The 18,564-nt window shown below is 45.3% G+C and overlaps 1 protein-coding gene across 4 annotated transcripts in view; it reads right to left on the minus strand.

Moving 5' to 3' along the window:
• Positions 1-18,564, minus strand: part of rhobtb4 (Rho related BTB domain containing 4) — a 163,934-nt gene that overhangs the window by 48,748 nt on the left and 96,622 nt on the right. For all 4 annotated transcript variants that reach the window (XR_014620613.1, XM_084331268.1, XM_084331269.1 and 1 more), the window contains 2 exons: positions 5,362-5,563; positions 3,999-4,102 (listed from right to left, as the gene is read on the minus strand). Coding sequence is in view for 3 of the 4 variants with exons in the window: in XM_084331268.1 (XP_084187394.1) it covers positions 3,999-4,102; positions 5,362-5,553 (296 nt within the window). In the remaining variant the exon portion in view is untranslated. The remainder of the gene's footprint in view (positions 1-3,998; positions 4,103-5,361; positions 5,564-18,564) is intronic.

The raw sequence follows: 18,564 nt of genomic DNA on the forward strand, positions 1-18,564 counted from the left end.
ATAATGAAACTTGCTGACATCTCACTCTGACATCACAAACCCTAGCCAGCCTCAGAAGGACCCTCATAACAGCGTGGAATATGTGTTTCCAGTACCCAGCGTTGGATCAATAAACGCGATCGATATTTGGAATGGCGATCAGGAATTGGAATTATCTTTTTGGAGAACATCTGATCTGAGGTAAGGAATCTATTTTACCAGTCTTGGGATAATCAGAGTTTTTTTCACCTATATCTCAGCGTGTCCCATATGTGTGTGTGTGCTGATCAGGAAATGGATAATTGTTTTTTTTCAGCCCCCTTCTCTAGCGTGCATAAGTACACATATACTATCGATAATCTAGCGTTTACTTGAAAACGATTAATAAATAGGCAGAAAAAACGTGTTTAGCGTATTCCACTAAAGGGCGGTTCCTGCAGAATCTCTTTTTTTGTGTGGAAGTTTAAAAAAACGAGCGTTTTTCAAAATGGTATAAAACGGAAATGTACCGATTAAAAAACAATCCGTTTCGACAATGTTGACTGCAAACAAGTCATTGATAAGTGACGGGCGTATTAGATACATAGCCATAATTTAAGATATAGTTTATGCGTTCGCAATGTGCTCGCCCTCTCATTGAATAGAGCACTGGCACTCAAGCGCTACTTCTAGCGCCCCCTGCTGGCACTCAAAGTGTTAAACAAGTCAAGAAGAAACATCACAATAAATCAACAAAACAAAAACACCATAAAGTCCAATTTTTTTTAAATAAATGCAACACTCCCAGACATACCCCACGCAAAGGTAAGGAAAAACTCACTAAAACCTAGCAATAGGAAAAAATGCACCACAGGCAATGTGGAGGAGAGAAACCTTAGAAGGGCCGTTCAACATACACTGCTAAGCTACCATATTACATCATAGCACGCATTGTACACACACTCACAGGAATTCACATTAGCACCCTGTCAAAGGCTCATTACCAAGGCTGAGTCTGTTTTAATCCATGTTAGAGTGTACGTGCCTCTGGCCTCGTGGTTAAGGTTGGGCCTGCCTCAGTCGCTGTGTGTGTGCGATTACGTCAAGCTTGTTTCTATGAAGGTACGTGTATGCCCACATGTCTGTGTGTATGCAGGGTGAGGGTTACGTGACTCAAGTGATAAGGTAAACCCACTGACCCAATTCTGCTGTCTACCAATAATTTATCGGTCTGCAACAAGGAATAATAAATACCAGTCTGTTGCTTCGGAGTGCACGTGTGTGTGTGTGTGTGTGTGTGTGTGTGTGTGTGTGTGTGTGTGTGTGTGTGTGTGTGTGTGTGTGTGTGTGTGTGTGTGTGTGTGTGTGTGTGTGTGTGTGTGTGTGTGTGTGTGTGTGTGTGTGTGTGTGTGTGTGTGTACGTGCCTGCCTGTGTGCGTGCATGCCTGGCCCAAACTACAAAGGTCATTGTCAATACCAGATTATGTAAAGCCGCAGACATGCATTGCACACACATGCACATACGCACACACACCAGAGATCTCCTAGATACCACAGGTTCACACTTTTCATTGTTATTAGAGGCATCATGCAGGCTCCTAAATCACTCTGCTATAGCCTGGCATGACACAGCTCAGTTCCTCATTGGCTGTGTGTTGCAAAAATAGCACAACACGTTTTGGCAATAGACCTGGCCACAGGCCACCTAAGTGGCTTTCAAATGGGCCCTCCGGCACAGAGACACAGGATGGATGGTGCAAACACATAGCAATATATTGAAGAGGGTTGGCAAGATGGTACAAGCCAGAGCAGATGGAAATAACTGTTGTGACAGAGGCTCTATCCTAGATGTGTGTGTGGGGATGGCAGACCGAACCAACAGGTGTGCAGCCGCACCTGCTCCCAGGTCTAATTACCTTGACCCAGGGCAGGTGTGGCTGCTTAAATCAGCCATCCCCACACCATCGTGTTCTCCTCAATAATATATGACATATATCTAATAACGTCTAGTCAAATATTTGACACTATCAGTTACAGTGTCTTATCATCACACAGACAAGGCATGACACTGACCATGGGCGATCATCATGGTTCAGCTTAGGTGAATTCAAACTGTCAAGTCAAATATTTGACCCTATCTGTTTCAGTATCCTATCACAGGGTTGATATATCATACTGAGGATAGGAGTGAAGTAGATGGAGAGTTCAGGTCACTGAGGTCAGGGATTTGTCTGGATAAACGGTTATCTAACTATTTGATCGAGAGCTTTATAAATCGACTAGGAAAATGTATAGGTTGATTTGTCTTTTTTTCAGACTGCCAAGTTTTAGGCGGTCTATTCCAAACATACTTTGCTGGGGAGAAAGAAAAGCTATTCCCTTGTTTCACAATTATAAGCTGATTAAATGAAAAGCTAAAATTAAACGATAAACTGTTTAGCCTACAAACCACAGGAAGTGTAGTGTTTTCAATCTAAACTATGATAAGCAACACTAATAAAAATATATATAATACGTGAAACTGATCAACGTCGACACGGCCACATAATGGATTACTCTGTCCTAGCAGGGAAGTCCCCTCTTATTTGATTAATTGATTAATCGGTTGATGTGGTCTTACACAACAAAGATTTTGTTAGCCAATTCATTGTTTTTTTATGCGTTTCTTCATGCTGAATCGGTTATTTCCTGAAGAATGGTTAACGTTATTCTGCATAAGTGCGTGTGGGAAAACATTTCTTTACGGATTTGTCGATGAAACCGATTACTCCATTAGTCGACCATTAGCAAACACAAAAGAAAATGGACCACAAGAATGTGGAGTGTTGAGGTCAAATGAGGTGTTGAGGTCAAATGAGGTACTCTAAGTCCTCATTATAACCAGCGGTATTTAGCCACACGAGAGATCAGCACATGTCCGTTATGAAATGTTGGACGGTCACACGGGAATAATGAGGTCAGGCCGGGGACACCTTGAGGGTGGTGGTGGTGACGCAGGGAGCGACAGAGGGAGGGGTGAGGAGAGAGGTGGGTGGTGGAGGTGAAGGAGATGGCTGGGAGACGAGTGGGGTGGGTGGATGGAGGAGTGGATGTTAATATCTGGAGGATGACAGGGAGGAAGAGAGGGAGAGAAGGAGCAAGAGAGAGAGAGGGAGGGAGAGAGAGGAAGTTAGAGAGAGGGAGAGCGAGAGACAGAGGGGGAGGGAGAGAGAGAAAGAGACAGAGAGAGATATGGGGAGGGAGAGAGGGAGAGAAGGAGAAAGAGAGGGGGAGAGAGAGAGAGAGAGAGAGGAAGACAGAGAGAGGGGGGAGAGGTGGAGGGAGGGAGAGAGAGAAAGAGACAGAGAGCGATAGGGGGAGAGGAGGAGAACAGCTGAGCTGGCACTGTCTATTATCAGCTGACTGCAGGCTGACTGTGCATACTGGACTGACGGACAGAAACACACACATAAACAGCAACAGACACGTACAGTGACAAGGTACACACACTGAGAGAGAGGAATAGATCTCTATGGAGGGCAAAGAGAGTGTGAGTCACGTCAGACTCCGCTGTGGACCGGGACCATCATGTGAGAGAGGCTCATTAAAGATGAAAGGTCTGGTTGAGAATGATGGATGAAGAGATGGAGGTGGAAAAAGAAACACAAGCCAGCAGTGCCACTAAATGTGTGTGTGTGGCTGTGTGTCCAGATGTCCCCAGTGTCCCCACAAGGAAAACAAGAATGTGTCCAATGTCTCCTATGTCCCCCACAGGGACAGGTTATTTTAGGGTGAGGATTATGCGCACAAGTTTGGCCTACCTGCAATTGACATATCAAACCCTGCCCCCTCTTTTCTTGATCCTCCCATCACAACGTGTTGCTTCCCCCAGACAAACAAAGTTAATAAACCCTGTGGATCCAGGATTGGACAGTTCAGCCATTGAAAAACGAACCGCTAAGAGACTGTTCAGGGGGCTCAAAGGATCTCTCTCTCTCTCTCTCTCTCTCTCTCTCTCTCTCTCTCTCTCTCTCTCTCTCTCACAGCAAGCACCCACTCACCTGCCGTATGCAAATCGTCTATCTTTGTGATGATCCCCGAAGGTGTCCCACAGTCTGAGGGACACGCTGACCTCATCCACCACGTCACGAGATCTCTCTAACACCTGCAACACAAACGCACATGCTATAGGGATGGGCTGGGTAATCCATGATCTGATCATTTCACTGAGAGCTTCAGTCGACTTTGAAAGGTATTGGCTGATTTGTACATTTTAGACGTTCAGACTGCCAGGTTTTAGGTGGGCTGTTATATGCTTTGCTGGAGTGAAAAGAAAAGCTATTCCCTTGTTTCACAATCTCAAGAAACAAAAGGTTGAACAGATTAGCATACGAACCATAAGTGTAGTGTTTTTCAATCTAAACAATGAAAATAAAACACTGTTCTAATAATACTTGAAGCTGATAAAAGTTTACTTGATTGATTATTCGGTCCAAGCCAATAGAGAATAATCAAATACAAGAATCTGGATTTGTGCGCTGTCCTAACACATACTCTATGTCATTATCACTTTATCACATTATCACTAAAATAACCTGTGTAATGTCCTGGGGAGCATGTCAGTACAAGAAAGAGGAAATCAATTTGGTGGCTTTTCCAGTGTGTGCCAAGGCGGTGTGCGGTATATGAGTATATTTGTAATTGGATTTGGTTGTTTGATGTGTGTTTAAATTATTTCCCTTACCTCTGTGATGTACAGTATGTACCATCTCTTTTCTATTTAGTTATTTATTTATTTGTGTCCCCTTTTGTCCTCTAGCCAGGCCGCCTATAGCTTATTCCCAGCGGAAGAGTGCTGCCGAGTGCTTTCGCGTTTTCCCTGATTGGCTGCGACACCCCCCGCGGCAGCCGCAGAGCGGAGCGGCAGAGCTTGCGGCATTATGTAGCCGTAATCCCAGATGTTTTTCATTCGACGCTTAGCTCAACTGGCAGCGCTGCGGTCCTGCGGTCCGTTGGTGACAAGTTCGAATCCCTTCAATTTTTTTTTTTTTTTTAAACGTGCATTCTTTCGCCGGTTAAGTTTAGGCATGTTAACTTAAGGTTAAGGTTAAGGTTAGGCATTGTTTCGGAGTTGGTTACGGTTAGAAGGGTTAAGTTTAGGCGCTGTTAAGGAGCTGGTTAAGGTTAGAGTTTGTCTTAGAGAATGGCAATAGACAGCCTATTTCCGCGCTGCAGCTCTCTCGCGCTGCCGTGGTCACATGGCCAATCAGAGAAAACGCGGAAGCACGCGACGCACTCTTCCGCTGGGAATAAGCTACACGCAGCCAGGCCGTCATTGAAAATAAGAAATAGTTATTAATTGACCTGCCTGGTTAAATAAAGGTTAAATAAATAAGTAAAATAAAGATATGTGTGTGTCCTCACCTCCTGGCACACGCGGTACTGGTCGATGGCCCAGACGGTTGGCACATGGGTGGCGAGCAGCTGATACTGTGTGAGAGTGGCGTTGCAGGCCCGGGCACAGATGAGTCTGGTCTTGCCCACTGCATTGTCCCCTACCACCACACACTTAATGGTTTCCACATTGGGCCGCTCATAGTCTGTGTCTATATCCATGGAGAGGGCCCTGGGGGAGAGAGAGAGAGAGAGAGAGAGAGAGAGAGAGAGAGAGAGAGAGAGAGAGAGAGAGAGAGAGAGAGAGAGAGAGAGAGAGAGAGAGAGAGAGAGAGAGAGAGAGAGAGAGAACAAACAAATGATTAATCATTCTAAAATGTTCAGGTATTCACAATGGAATGACACACTAGAACCCTAGCTCTCCCCTCGGTCCAGTCCGGTCCAGTCCAGAGGAGCTTTGCGAAGGCTCTAAGCCCCCATAGCCGTACTGACCAGTGTACCCACACTCCTGCCAAACTCCTCAACGGAACACATGGTTCACAGGCTGAGGAAGAGAGGGACTGCAGAGCTATTTCTGTTAAAGCAGAGGGGGAGAGAGAGAGAGAGATGGAAAGAGAGGGAGAGAGAAAGCTCCCAATTCACCCATCCTCTCTCCATCCTCAAGTTCAAGTTCCTTTTATTGCCAGACGGCCAGGCCGGTGGAATTCAAGCACGGTGCAGGTGGTAGCTGCGACAATACACCACAAAAACATAAAAAGACACATGGAACAGTACAGTACAGAAAACACCACCTAGAACAAATACATGACAGTACGAAAAACTATAGATGACAGTTCAATGTAACCTAGACCAGAGAAACATAAACAGCAGGGGGTAAATTTAGTAGTAGAGTTGGAGTTAAGCAGTTGTATGGCCTTGGGGAAGAAACTGTTGTTGAACCTAACCGTGCGACTGCCCAGTGACCTGAACCTCCTACCAGAGGGGAGGTGTTGGAAGAGGTGATGAGCTGGGTGCAGGGGGTCACTAATGATTTTGTGTGCGCGTGTGATGGTGTGATGTTTGTGTATGGAGTCCAGGGTGGGGAGTTTGCAGTTGATGATTTTGGATGCCCTTATAATGATCCTGTCTAGTCTGTGTAGTGTGTGTTTGGGTGTGTTGCCGTACCATACAGTGATGGAAAGTGAAATAATATTTTGTATTATGGCTGTGTAGAATTGTATCATTAAGTTCTTCCTAACCTTATACTTCTTGAGTTGTCTCAAGTGAAAAAGCCTTTGATTGGCTGTTTTAAGTAGATGAGTGGTGTGATGATCCCAGTTTAGTTTATTGCTGATGTGTGTTCCTAAGTATTTGAATGTGTCTGTGGCTGAAATGGGTTGATTATTGATGAGCATGGGTGTTTTAGTGGGTGTGATTCTCCGAAAGTCAATGATGAGTTCAACGGTCTTGCTTTCATTGAGTATGAGGTTGTGTTCTCTGCACCACGTTAGTGTCCGCTCCACCTCCAGCCGGTAGTCATCCTCTTTGTTGTTGGAGATCAGCCCTCCTCCTCTCATCTCTGCTGATGCCAAGATAGCATCTACTCTTCACAAAGAGAAAGTGAAGAGTGGTGCAGCTGCTACCTTTGCACAGAATGAGGAGAGAACGTAAAGTCAAACAAGTTTCTCAAGAGGGATGCTGCCAGATAACTCTGGTCTCAGCCTGTCGTGAAACTAAAGCCTAGACACACTGACAAAAAGTCAGCCATGCAGCCAAAAAGAGCCATTTCTGCCCAACAAGGGAATGTGCTGATGAACAGGCTGTGGCAGGATGATCACTCAGCTTGCTGGAACACAAACTAACCACCTGTCTCACAGGAGAGGAGAGAGGGGGGAGAGAGAGACAGAGAGAGAGAGGGAGAGAGAGAGAGAGAGAGAGAGAGAGAGAGAGAGAGAGAGAGAGAGAGAGAGAGAGAGAGAGAGAGAGAGAGAGAGAGAGAGAGAGAGAGAGAGAGAGAGAGAGAGAGAGAGAGAGAGAGAGAGAGAGAGAGAGAGAGAGAGAGAGAGGCCTCAAACAGACGACTGTTGTCTGGGCTTTATAATGACAGCGCCAAGACAAAAGGCCGTAGAGGCAGTGTTTATACAGAAGGTGAAAGGTGCATGTTTTGACCACTAAGTAATTCCAAACTGAAGCTTAGCTCTCAGCCGAGGCGATTGTATGCATAGAGCTTAACTGACTTCCTCTTTAAACACCACACAACCCTGTGTGAGGCTTATCGAAATCTTCTTTCCTTAAACTGCTTTCAAACATTTCTGACATGTCAAACTACTTTGTCAACACATGTCAATAACCCCCAGGTTTCTTTATTTTTATTTTTTTACATTCCTGGAAAATGTGCTCTCTTATGCAACATCACTCCCCACATAGAGAGAACAAGCTGGGCCCCTGTGTCTTTGTTGAGGTGACATTGATACTGCAGAGCTGCTGCAGTCGGCCGCCGCGACCCGCCCCACGCACAGCCCCATAAATAGAGCCTCTGAAACATTCATAAAGCCCCGTTGCTTGTTATTTCCATTGACGCGGACGCCGGCACGGCACTTCTGCTCAACGCTGACAAGACAGTGGGGGTTAAAAAATCCAAAGAGATTGGTTTTATCGGGTATCACAGTAGCTAAAAAACTGATCGCATCACGCTGGTTTCAACCGGAAAAAATTTGCCGGAAAGTTTGGTCTCTTACATATCTCGATGTGATATATCAAGAAATATCTACAGCAAGAATTCTGGGTCTCAACGAATCCAAAATGTCAATGTGGTTAGAAGTGGTGGAGAGAATAAAAGCTAGCTTATAATGGTAGTGTCTGGTTAGGAGTGAGGGATAATGGAGGTACTATCCAAGGAGGGGTCCGGGAGGGGGGTGTTCGAGCTGGAGCATATGTGTGTAGGGTTTTAGATAACAGGTATTAGGGGTATGTCCTATATAAGCATTTGTATAATTGTTAATTTCGCTGGATATACACTGTATACGGTAAAATATTATTATAGACTTTTTTTTTGGTCTTGTTTCTGTACTTGCATGTAATTTTAACCACCTTGACTGTTAGTTTCATTATGCATTATGTGTTGAGTACTGACTTTTAATAATTTCTGTTTTGCAATAATAATAATAAAAAAAAAAAATCCATTGACATTAGGGGTGTAACGGTACACAAAAAACACGGTACGGTACGGTACGTACCTCGGTTTTGAAGTCAAGGTTTGGTACGGGTTTTCGGTACAGTGTGGGAAAGTTTGGCTTTCCATGTTCCACTCAGGGGTGATGTAGTGTGCAGTAACTAATTGTACTTGTAGGGCTGTCGACGAATATTCTATATTGAAATTAATAATCGAAATTCTTTTTAAATATAATTATATTAGATTGTGAAAAAAGCAGCCCCCGGTGGGCAGTCGTTAGTGGTTAACATACCGTTGTATTAGTTCGGTACACTACACAGCCGTTCGGTACGGTACGGTACACACTGAAACGGTACGGTTCGGTACGGATATGTGTACCTTTACACCCCTAATTGACATCCATTGGACACAAGATCCACGTGCATGGCTGGCTATTCTACTCTGCTCTCCATACACACATGCACGCACTCAACACGCACACACGCACACGCACACACACACACACACACACACATAAATATATATAAAAAAAAGTGTTTAACAAGGTGCTAGTATAGGGATATTTGGTCACGGTGCTGTTATAGTCAACCAATTGGAGCCATGTTGATTATTCCTTCCATAGGAAAATATATTTAAATGTATTTGTATTTTATTTCGTTTTAGTTTTATTTGTTATTACAAATGTGTGTGTTTATGGTTGAAAATGTTAGAGATAAATAAAGATCAAATCAAATCTAACTGAATAAGTTATCCCTCTTCTAACAAGAAAGAAAAACGTAGTTTAGCTTTAAACTATATAATGTCATTGCGTCCAGAGATTCCACCTTTGATAACTAAAGTAATGACACTTGACTAGTAATGAAACATGTCCCTTAGATCGCGCTGTCCTCCTGGTCAATATTGATAACTGCTGCTAAAATAAAATAAAATAAGTCCAGAGTCGAGACTCTGTGCTGCTCCCAACGAATCCCAATAGTATGCAACTGCAGAGCCGCAGAGCCAGGGGCGCTTTCAGGTCCGGTCACAGGCCCGCTCAACAGCGCCCCCCACCCAACGGCTGAATTGCCAATGGCTGAATTGGAGTATTGCACTGTGCAGGCACAGCGGCCCCGCTCTGCGGCTCTGCAGCTGCATGCTATTCGCAAATCCAGCATCCAGCTCCCGCTGCCCAGCCGTCGTTATCAGAACACTACACACATATCATAATGTTTACAGCAAACTGTAGTTGATCACCAGGTATGTTTTATTAACGTAGAATAATTCATATATATATATATGCGCGCACTGACAGTCGGCTAATTGACATTTCCTGTGAAAAAAATTAAATCCTCTCAGTCCCGTTTGCGTCCCAAAAAAGATTTCTGTTCGTCCCAAATCAATATTTGATCGTCCCCGGGACAACGGGACATCGTTGGTCTCGAGCCCTGACACACACACACACACACACGCCCTGACACACACACACACACACACACACACGCCCTGACACACACACACACACACACACACACACACACACACACACACACACACACACACACACACACACACACACACACACACACACACACACACACACACACACACACACACACACACACACACACACACACACACACACACACACACACACACACACACACACACACACACACACACACACACACACACACACACACACACACACACACACACACATCCTTCTCTTTTCACCAGTACTCATCATGCTCTGTTTAATGATGGCACCGTACATACGTCAGTTTCTAGACGGACGGTGAACTAATATTGTCCTTGAGAACTAATGAACGACACCCCGGGGGCGAGTTACATCAAACAGCACGTAATCACTGCATTACTCCATATTCACTTTACCTACTGCAGGTCTCTCAGTGCAGGACGGGCAGGAGGAGTACACTTTCAGACAGCCAGAGGAGTTAAAAGTTACAGCGCGTATCCACAACCGGCTGAGGAGGTCCGTCAGTTAGTTGGTCAGAGTGTCTGGCCCACAAGAGTGGGACTGAAGGAGAAAATGTGCATTTCTGAGTTATAAATACCAGTACCTTTCATCCCTGTGCCACCTGTCAGCCTGGGACACTTACAGAGACACGTAGTATATATGTGTGTGTGTGTGTGTGTGTGTGTGTGTGTGTGTGTGTGTGTGTGTGTGTGCGTGTGTGTGTGTGTGTGTGTGTGTGTGTGCGTGTGTGTGTGTGTGTGTGTGTGTGTGTGTGTGTGTGTGTGTGTGTGTGTGTCTGTCTGTCTGTGTGGCAGGTATAACAGCATGATAGAGGGTGCAGTAAAAAGTAATTACATCTCGACTCCTATCTAACGGCTATCTATATTACTGTTGCACTTTACTGCTTACTTTACATTTGCACTCTGGTTGGACGCCAAACTTATTTTCGTTATACTGTACTTGTGCTGTATAATGACAATTTAATCTGAATCGGATCTAATCTAATGGCCACAAGGCAGCTGCAGCGACAGCTGAACAGCCAAGTGCCGCATTATGGAAAGACGGGGAAGCAGGGCCGTCAGAATGAATTTAAAGGCCAACTTGCAGGTTAAACCCTACTCTGCAATTATGGGTAGTTTACATCATTGGTATCTAATTTAATTATTTATTTTTTTCCATTTGACGCCGGAAATGCCACTCAGAAAGGGTTAAAAAGGTCCAAGCACGAATAACATGCACGGAGCAAATCTAAAAGCTTATCAGACGCTAGCACGGCCGTGACGTCACTTCAGGCAACTTATGCCTTATGCCCGTCCGGGTCAGAGTACTACAGGCTATATGGCTATATGGCTCCTGCTAACGTTAGCATTATGTCTACTGTCGTGAACCATTTTAAATCGGGCATGTAAAAGAGTTTGGGGAACGAGTAAAATGTGCAGGTCCTCTTCTCAGACCTGTGGGGCAAAGCACTGCACACACATCATGCGGCTAGCAAGCTACACGTCCCGGCATGTTGATGCGATAGTAGCCCACTAGTAGCCCACTCGGTGCATCAGTCACAAAACGGGCTACCACGATAGCTATGAGCTAACTAACGTTACAAGCTCAAACACCTTATAACTACTACTATTGTCGTGTCCATAAGTTCCTTGGCAGAATACTTGTGAGGATAAATGTATACAAAGAGGAGAGAACCATTTTAAATCGGGCATTCATGCCGGCTAGCAAGCTATGCGTCACGGCATGTTGATAAGCATGAACCGGTTGGGATTCGATGTTGATGAGCATAAACCGGTTGGGATTCGATGTTGATAAGCATGAACCGGTTGGGATTCGAATAGACGCAGCCCCACTCGGTGCATCAGTCACGGTAGCTATGAGCTAACTAACGTTACAAGCTCAAACACCTTATAACTACTACTATTGTCATGTCCATAAGTTCCCTGGCAGAATACTTGTGAGGACAAAGGTATACAAAGAGGAGAGAACCATTTTAAATCGGGCATTAATAATAATATTGCATTTCACTGTAGACCGCAGCAGCGATAGAAATATATGGCGAATGTAGCTGTGCATTCACTGTACATGTATTGCAGGACAATGTGTGTACTGCCTAATATCTGTGTTGGTACAATTATATATAAAACGATATATATTTTAGCGACTAGCCCACTAGCGTCCTGCTAGTTAAAGACAGCCGCGGAAATGCTGCGTTGTGTTGCAATGTACTACATGCATTTGTCTGAGCGGGGCGAAAGGAAAGGCGCATTACCGTACTGGCGTGCGGTGACGAATGCGGAAGCATTCTTGCACTCTTCCGCTGGCAATAAGCTACACCAGGGAGGGGCAACTGGCGGCCCGCGGGCCGCATGCGGCCCTCACCGACGTTTCATGCGGCCCCAGGCCAATATATATAAAAAAAAAAAAAATTATAATATTTTTTTTTTTTATTTTTTTTTTTTTTATTGTATTCGACTAAGAAGAGTTGGCAGTCGACTATGGCTCCTTTCGATCGATTAGTCGACTATTTGATTAATAGGGGTCAGCCCTAGTGTGGACATATGAAACGCTGTTGAAAGTGCCGTGCAGCAATATGGGGCTTTTGATAAACTGTCGGCTGTTGTTACCGATGGAGCACCGGCAATGAAAGGAAAACGCACAGGATTCGCTGGGCTTCTAAGGCAGAGTGGCGTTGAGTGTCCAATGCTGCACTGCATTATACATCAAGTAAGTTCGCTAACATAATTTCCATCTATTGTGGGTCACTAATAATGACCAATGCGAATCGAGTGTAGTCAAATTATATGCGAGAGTCGTTAAATCGTTTTTATTTTTTTTTATCTGATATAGGAGGCTCTCTGTGCCAAGAAGCTTGACTATACAGCCATGTTATGGATTTGGTTACCAAGGTTACCAATCTAATTCGTGGAGGCAACAGGTCACTAAACCATAGAAAGTTTGTCTCCTTTTTGGAAGAGATGGACACTGATTATGGCGACTTGCAGCTACACACAGAAATCCGATGGCTGAGCCGTCGGAAAGTACAGGAGCGACATTGAAACACTGGAAATGCAATTCAATGATCGGTTTGAAGATTTCAACGGCATGCAGTCACGGATAGCGCTGTTTGCCGGCCCCCTCACCGCTACGGTGTCAGAGCAGCCCCCACCGCTGCAGCTTGAACTGTGCGAGCTACAGTCAGATCCTTTTTTTCAAGCAAAGAGAAATGAGAGGGGAATTTCATTTTGGAAACTGCTACCTGAGCCCCGCTTCCCACTCCTCAGGGACTTTGCCCTCTCTATGGCCAGTATGTTTGGGAGCACATACATATGCGAGAGCAATTTCTCAAACATGAAGCACATCAAGTCAAAGGAGAGAAACAGGCTGTCGGATGAAACATTATTTCATCTGATGCAGATTGCATGCACAAACATTGAAGTTGACATTCCTGCTATTGTGCGCCAACAAGAGAGACCACAAGTGTCTCATTAAAGACAGGGGGGGAGGAGATGATGAAGAGGTGTAGAGGGGGGGGGGAAGGAGATGATGAAGAGGTGTAGAGAGGGGGGAAGAGATGATGAAGAGGTGTAGAGAGGGGGGGGGAGAGAGATGATGGAGAGGTGTAGAGAGGGGACCATTATTATTATTATAATTATTATTATTATTATTATTATTATTATTATTATTATTATTATTATTATTATTATTATTATTATTATAACCATTATTGACCCACTGTGGGGCGAGGGTGAATGTCATGCCAGTTTGATAAAGGGTCAATGGGAGGCATGTAGTATTGCACTTTACTTTACTTGCACTTTACTTGTTTACTTTTGTAGTGTTCAGATAACACTAATAACACAAAGACACAGCAGCATTCCTGCTGCATTTCACTACAACAGTAAATCAAAAGTGCAATAATAAATGATTTTGTTAAATGTATACACTTTTATCCTGCTACTAAACAAAACATTCCTGAGTGCTTCATATCCATAACATGCATTTCAGTGTTATAATGTTTTGTTTAGTAGCAGGATAAAAGTTTATACATTTAACAAAATCATTTATTATTGCACTTTTGATTTACTGTGAAATGCAGCAGGAATGCTGCTTTGTGTTTGTTGAGCAGTGGGCTTTAAGTTCATAAATTTATTTTATTAGAAGCCTTAATTATAATTGATCATTTTTGTATATATTTGGGGTTACACAGCAATACTTTTAAATTCAGCTGTTTATAAATTCATAAAGTTGAAATTGCATTACTAAATGCATTTGAAATGGAATAAAAACAAAGTTACAACAAATTATAATTGTTTATATACCTTGTGACTATTAGGGCTATTTGAGTGATGGGGTACTACTGGCGGGACTGCCGATAAACAATGCGGCCCCCCAGATTGATTGTGGACATTTTGTGGCCCTCACCATATACAAAGTTGCCCACCCCTGAGCTACACGCAACCCAACCCCCTCCTATGTACAGTAAATGTCCTAACCCAATAATACACAAGACCCTCTTCTTGGGACCAAGTAAGGTTTCGTCGATATTCCAATGTACAGTTGAGAAAAACTTAAATACGCATAGGCCTACAAAAAAAATAAATAAAAAAAAATAAAATAACATTATATCCTCTGGTACAACTCTGCCTCGTGCAGAAATGTCAGCACTGCCTCTGTGATCAGCTGGTGGTTCTCATTATTCAGGCCAAAGAAAGATTTTAGCGAGAAAGAAGAAACTCCCAATTCTGATAACCTTTTATAAAAGATTTCCCTTTCTTTCCTATACCTGTCACATTCTAGGAAAACATGCTCGACAGTTTCAGGCTCTCGACATTCACACCGCCCATCTGGATGTTTTCCCACAATGCTTAAGGTACTGTTCAACCCACAATGTCCCAGCCTCAATCTACACATCTTGACCCTATCGCTCCTAGACCCATATCCAGCCACGTTGATTTTGACCGGAGGCTGCAGAGAGAAATAGTGCCTCCCCTTGGTCCCCTTTTCCCACTCAGCCTGCCACTCAGCCTCAACTCCTTTCTTAATCTTCTCTCTGAGTTCAACTCTTCCCATTGAAATGCTTATCTCTTCTTCCCTTCCCAGGCTCTGTTTGGCAAGGGAATCAGCTGTCTCATTTCCCTCAATCCCAGCATGTCCCGGAACCCAGCAAAACTCCACTGAACAGCCTGCCTTCTCAATCCTATAGTAGTATGATGGCGCGGCTCAGGTTAGTCGCCATTGGTTTTGCTCCGCAACGATTGTGCTTACTTTTTTGTTTATTTTTACTACTTTTTTTATAGAAACAACACTAGCGGGGACGTCATACGACCGGCAGTCACTTATTGACCTAAACTCCGGACTTAAAGAGGAGTTTAGAGACACTTTATGCCAAGATTGGCCACCGGAGATCAGGCGGGACAGAGACAAAGAGAAATGCGGCGGCAGGAAGAAACACAGGGGAAGGAGAAGCAGAATCAGATTAAGGTTAAAAAGATCTGCTTACCGTCCGGCGATCCCATCCATCTTTCTGGCGAATGCACGTTCGCTAGAGAGTAAGATGGATGATTTACGAGCAAGGGTCCGATTCCAGCGAGAGGTGAGGGACTGCAACATCTTGTGCTTCACGGAGACTTGGTTGAAGCCAGCGACTCCGGACCACAGCGTCTCTCCCTCGGACTCCTTCACCGTCTTCCGAGCGGACCGCACAGAAGCCTCCGGCAAGAGCATCGGCGGGGGTGTATGTCTCCTGACCAACAACGGTTGGGTTAACCCCAAGGAGCTAAAGGTACTCTCCCGTTGCCGTCCTTTTTTCAGCACATCGCCTGCTCCACCAGAGGAGGAAACACGCTTGACCACTGCTACACCCCGTTCAGAGCCGGCTACAAAGCTGTACTGGCTCCTCCATTAGCGGGAGCTACTACAAGCACATCGGATCACGACTCCATTTTCCTCTATCCTGCTTACAGACAAAGATCACGTGACGCCGTCGTGTCACGTGAGGTAAAGAGATGGTCCGACCAATCAGAAGCCACGCTTCAGGACGCTCTCGAAGACGTCGACTGGGGAATGTTCGAGGGAAGCGCCAGTGACGTCAGCGAGTTCGCAGACACTGTTGTTAGCTTTATAGCAACACTTGCTGATAGTATCGTCCCCACAAAGAAGACAAGGGTCTTCCCGAACCAGAAATCGTGGGTGGACAGTACTATCAGAGTAGCTCTGAAAACTCGCACCGCTGCCTACAACCTGGGCAGAGAGACAGGAAACATGGAAGAGTACAAGACAACAGTCTACACTCTGCGCAAGGCTGTTAAACTTGCGAAAAGGACGTATGCTGACAAAATGGAGGCACAAATGGCACAGAATGACACAAGAGGCTTATGGCGGGGACTGAGGACGATAACTGACTACAAAGTCAATGGGGAGCAACGACGCCTCTCTCGCGGACCAGCTCAACACCTTCTACGCGCGGTTTGGTGCAAACAGTGGCGCCGCTAGCTCAACGGCTAGTGACGTCACTGGCGCGCCGGCTGTTGTGGATGGGGGGGGGGGCATCCGCGGGGGGGCGGGGACGCTCTCTCATTGACGGTACACAGTGTGAGAAGAGCATTTATGCAGGTGAACACCAGAAAGGCTGCTGGCCCAGATGGAATAACAGGACGCATACTTAAGTCCTGTGCTAACCAGCTAGCCCCTGTGTTCACCACCATATTTAATCGATCCCTGGCCGAGTCAGTGGTCCCTGCCTGCTTCAAGATGTCTACCATTATCCCGGTACCAAAGAAATCCTCCCCAACAGGTCTCAATGACTACAGACCGGTGGCACTCACCTCTGTGGCCATGAAATGTTTTGAGAGGCTGGTCAAGGATCACATTTGTGCCTCCCTCCCCAGTGATATGGACCCTATGCAATTTGTATACAGGCCAAACAGGTCCACTGATGATGCGGTCTCCCAAGTACTGCACAGCACCATCTCTCACCTAGACCGTCAGAAGGGGGGCTATGTGAGACTGTTGTTCATTGACTACAGCTCAGCGTTCAACACCATAGTCCCCACCAGACTGGTGGACAAGCTGATCGAGCTGGGTCTGAGCTCCGCTCTGAGCGCCTGGATACTGGACTTTCTGAGTGAAAGGCCCCAGGCGGTCAGGGTGGGGGGTCAGACCTCCAACACCATCACCCTGAGCATCGGGTCCCCCCAGGGCTGTGTTCTGAGCCCCCTGCTGTACTCACACATGACTGTCTGGCCAAGTTCAGCTCCAACTCCATAGTGAAGTTTGCGGACGACACAGTGGTGGTGGGGCTGATCTCGGACAACGACGAGAAGGCCTACCGGGAGGAGGTTGAGGTACTGGAACGCTGGTGCCAGGACAACAGCCTGCTCCTGAACATTGGTAAAACCAAGGAGCTGATCGTGGATTTTAGGAGGAGACAGCAGGAGACACACATACCACTGAGGATAAACAGGGCTACCGTGGACAGGGTGAGCAGCTTCAAGTACCTTCGGGTCCACATCTCAGAGGATCTGACATGGACAACACACATAGACTCAGTCGTAAAAAAGGCGAAGCAGCGCCTCTACCACCTGAGACAGTTAAGGAACTTCAGAGTATCTGGGAAGATACTCCAGTACTTCTACTCCGGAGCTGTAGAGACTAGGGATGTCCCGATCCGATCACGTGATCGGGATCGGCGTCGATCACGTGCTTTTCAGAGGATCGGGGATCGGGAAAAAATAATAATAAAAATCGGCAGTCAAAAAAAGAAATTTTTTATTCAACAAACATGACCATGTCCACGTCTTAAACTCATACGGAGGCCTTAGTTTTGGTTTTAAATTACATATAATATATCATCATTAATGTATTTATTGTCACACAGAGCAGAATAATTGTCCACAACAAACACATTCCCCTTTAATTTTCACCGTTGCAACAAACACATTCCCTTTCATTTAGACGCTACACGCTACACGCTACACGCTCGACCACATCACAACAACAGTACAACACGTCGCTCCCGAAACACGGTTAATATCCACTGACTTGAGCAGCTAGACTTAATGTCAGAGGTTTGGAACTAAGCATTTTAAAATAGAAAGTCAAGCCAGTTGCAATGTTTGCAAGGAGGACAGGCTGGAGGCGAAGTTTTCAGACTAACTTTTCACCTGGAGGATAACGTGACTGAGGATTATCGTCGGCGTTTCAGACCAGAATGGACCATTACGTAAGTCGAACACTGAATGTATACTAATGTGCAAACATATATTGAAACTTTTAATATTTCTCATATGAAGCAGAAGCACATTTCTCAGGGTGAATGTAATAACAAAAGCCTCCGCTCTCGCGCCCCGGACTATAGGCAACAGATGGGCTTGTCTCGCTCTGCCAGTTTCTGACAAAAATGCGTCAAAATTGATTACTAATGTGAAAGATCGGATCGGAAACGATCGGATCGATAGATATTTAAAATCACATGATCGGGATCGGATCGGAAGCAAAAAAAGGCGATCGGGACATCCCTAGTAGAGACCATCTTGACTGGAAACATCACTGCCTGGTATGGAAACAGCACAGCACAGGACAAGAAGGCCCTACAGAGAGTGGTGCGCTCAGCCGAGCGCTCAGC

The sequence above is a fragment of the Notolepis coatsorum genome, assembly GCF_963971535.1.
Source record: "Notolepis coatsorum genome assembly, chromosome: 1".
Taxonomy (NCBI): domain Eukaryota; kingdom Metazoa; phylum Chordata; class Actinopteri; order Aulopiformes; family Paralepididae; genus Notolepis; species Notolepis coatsorum.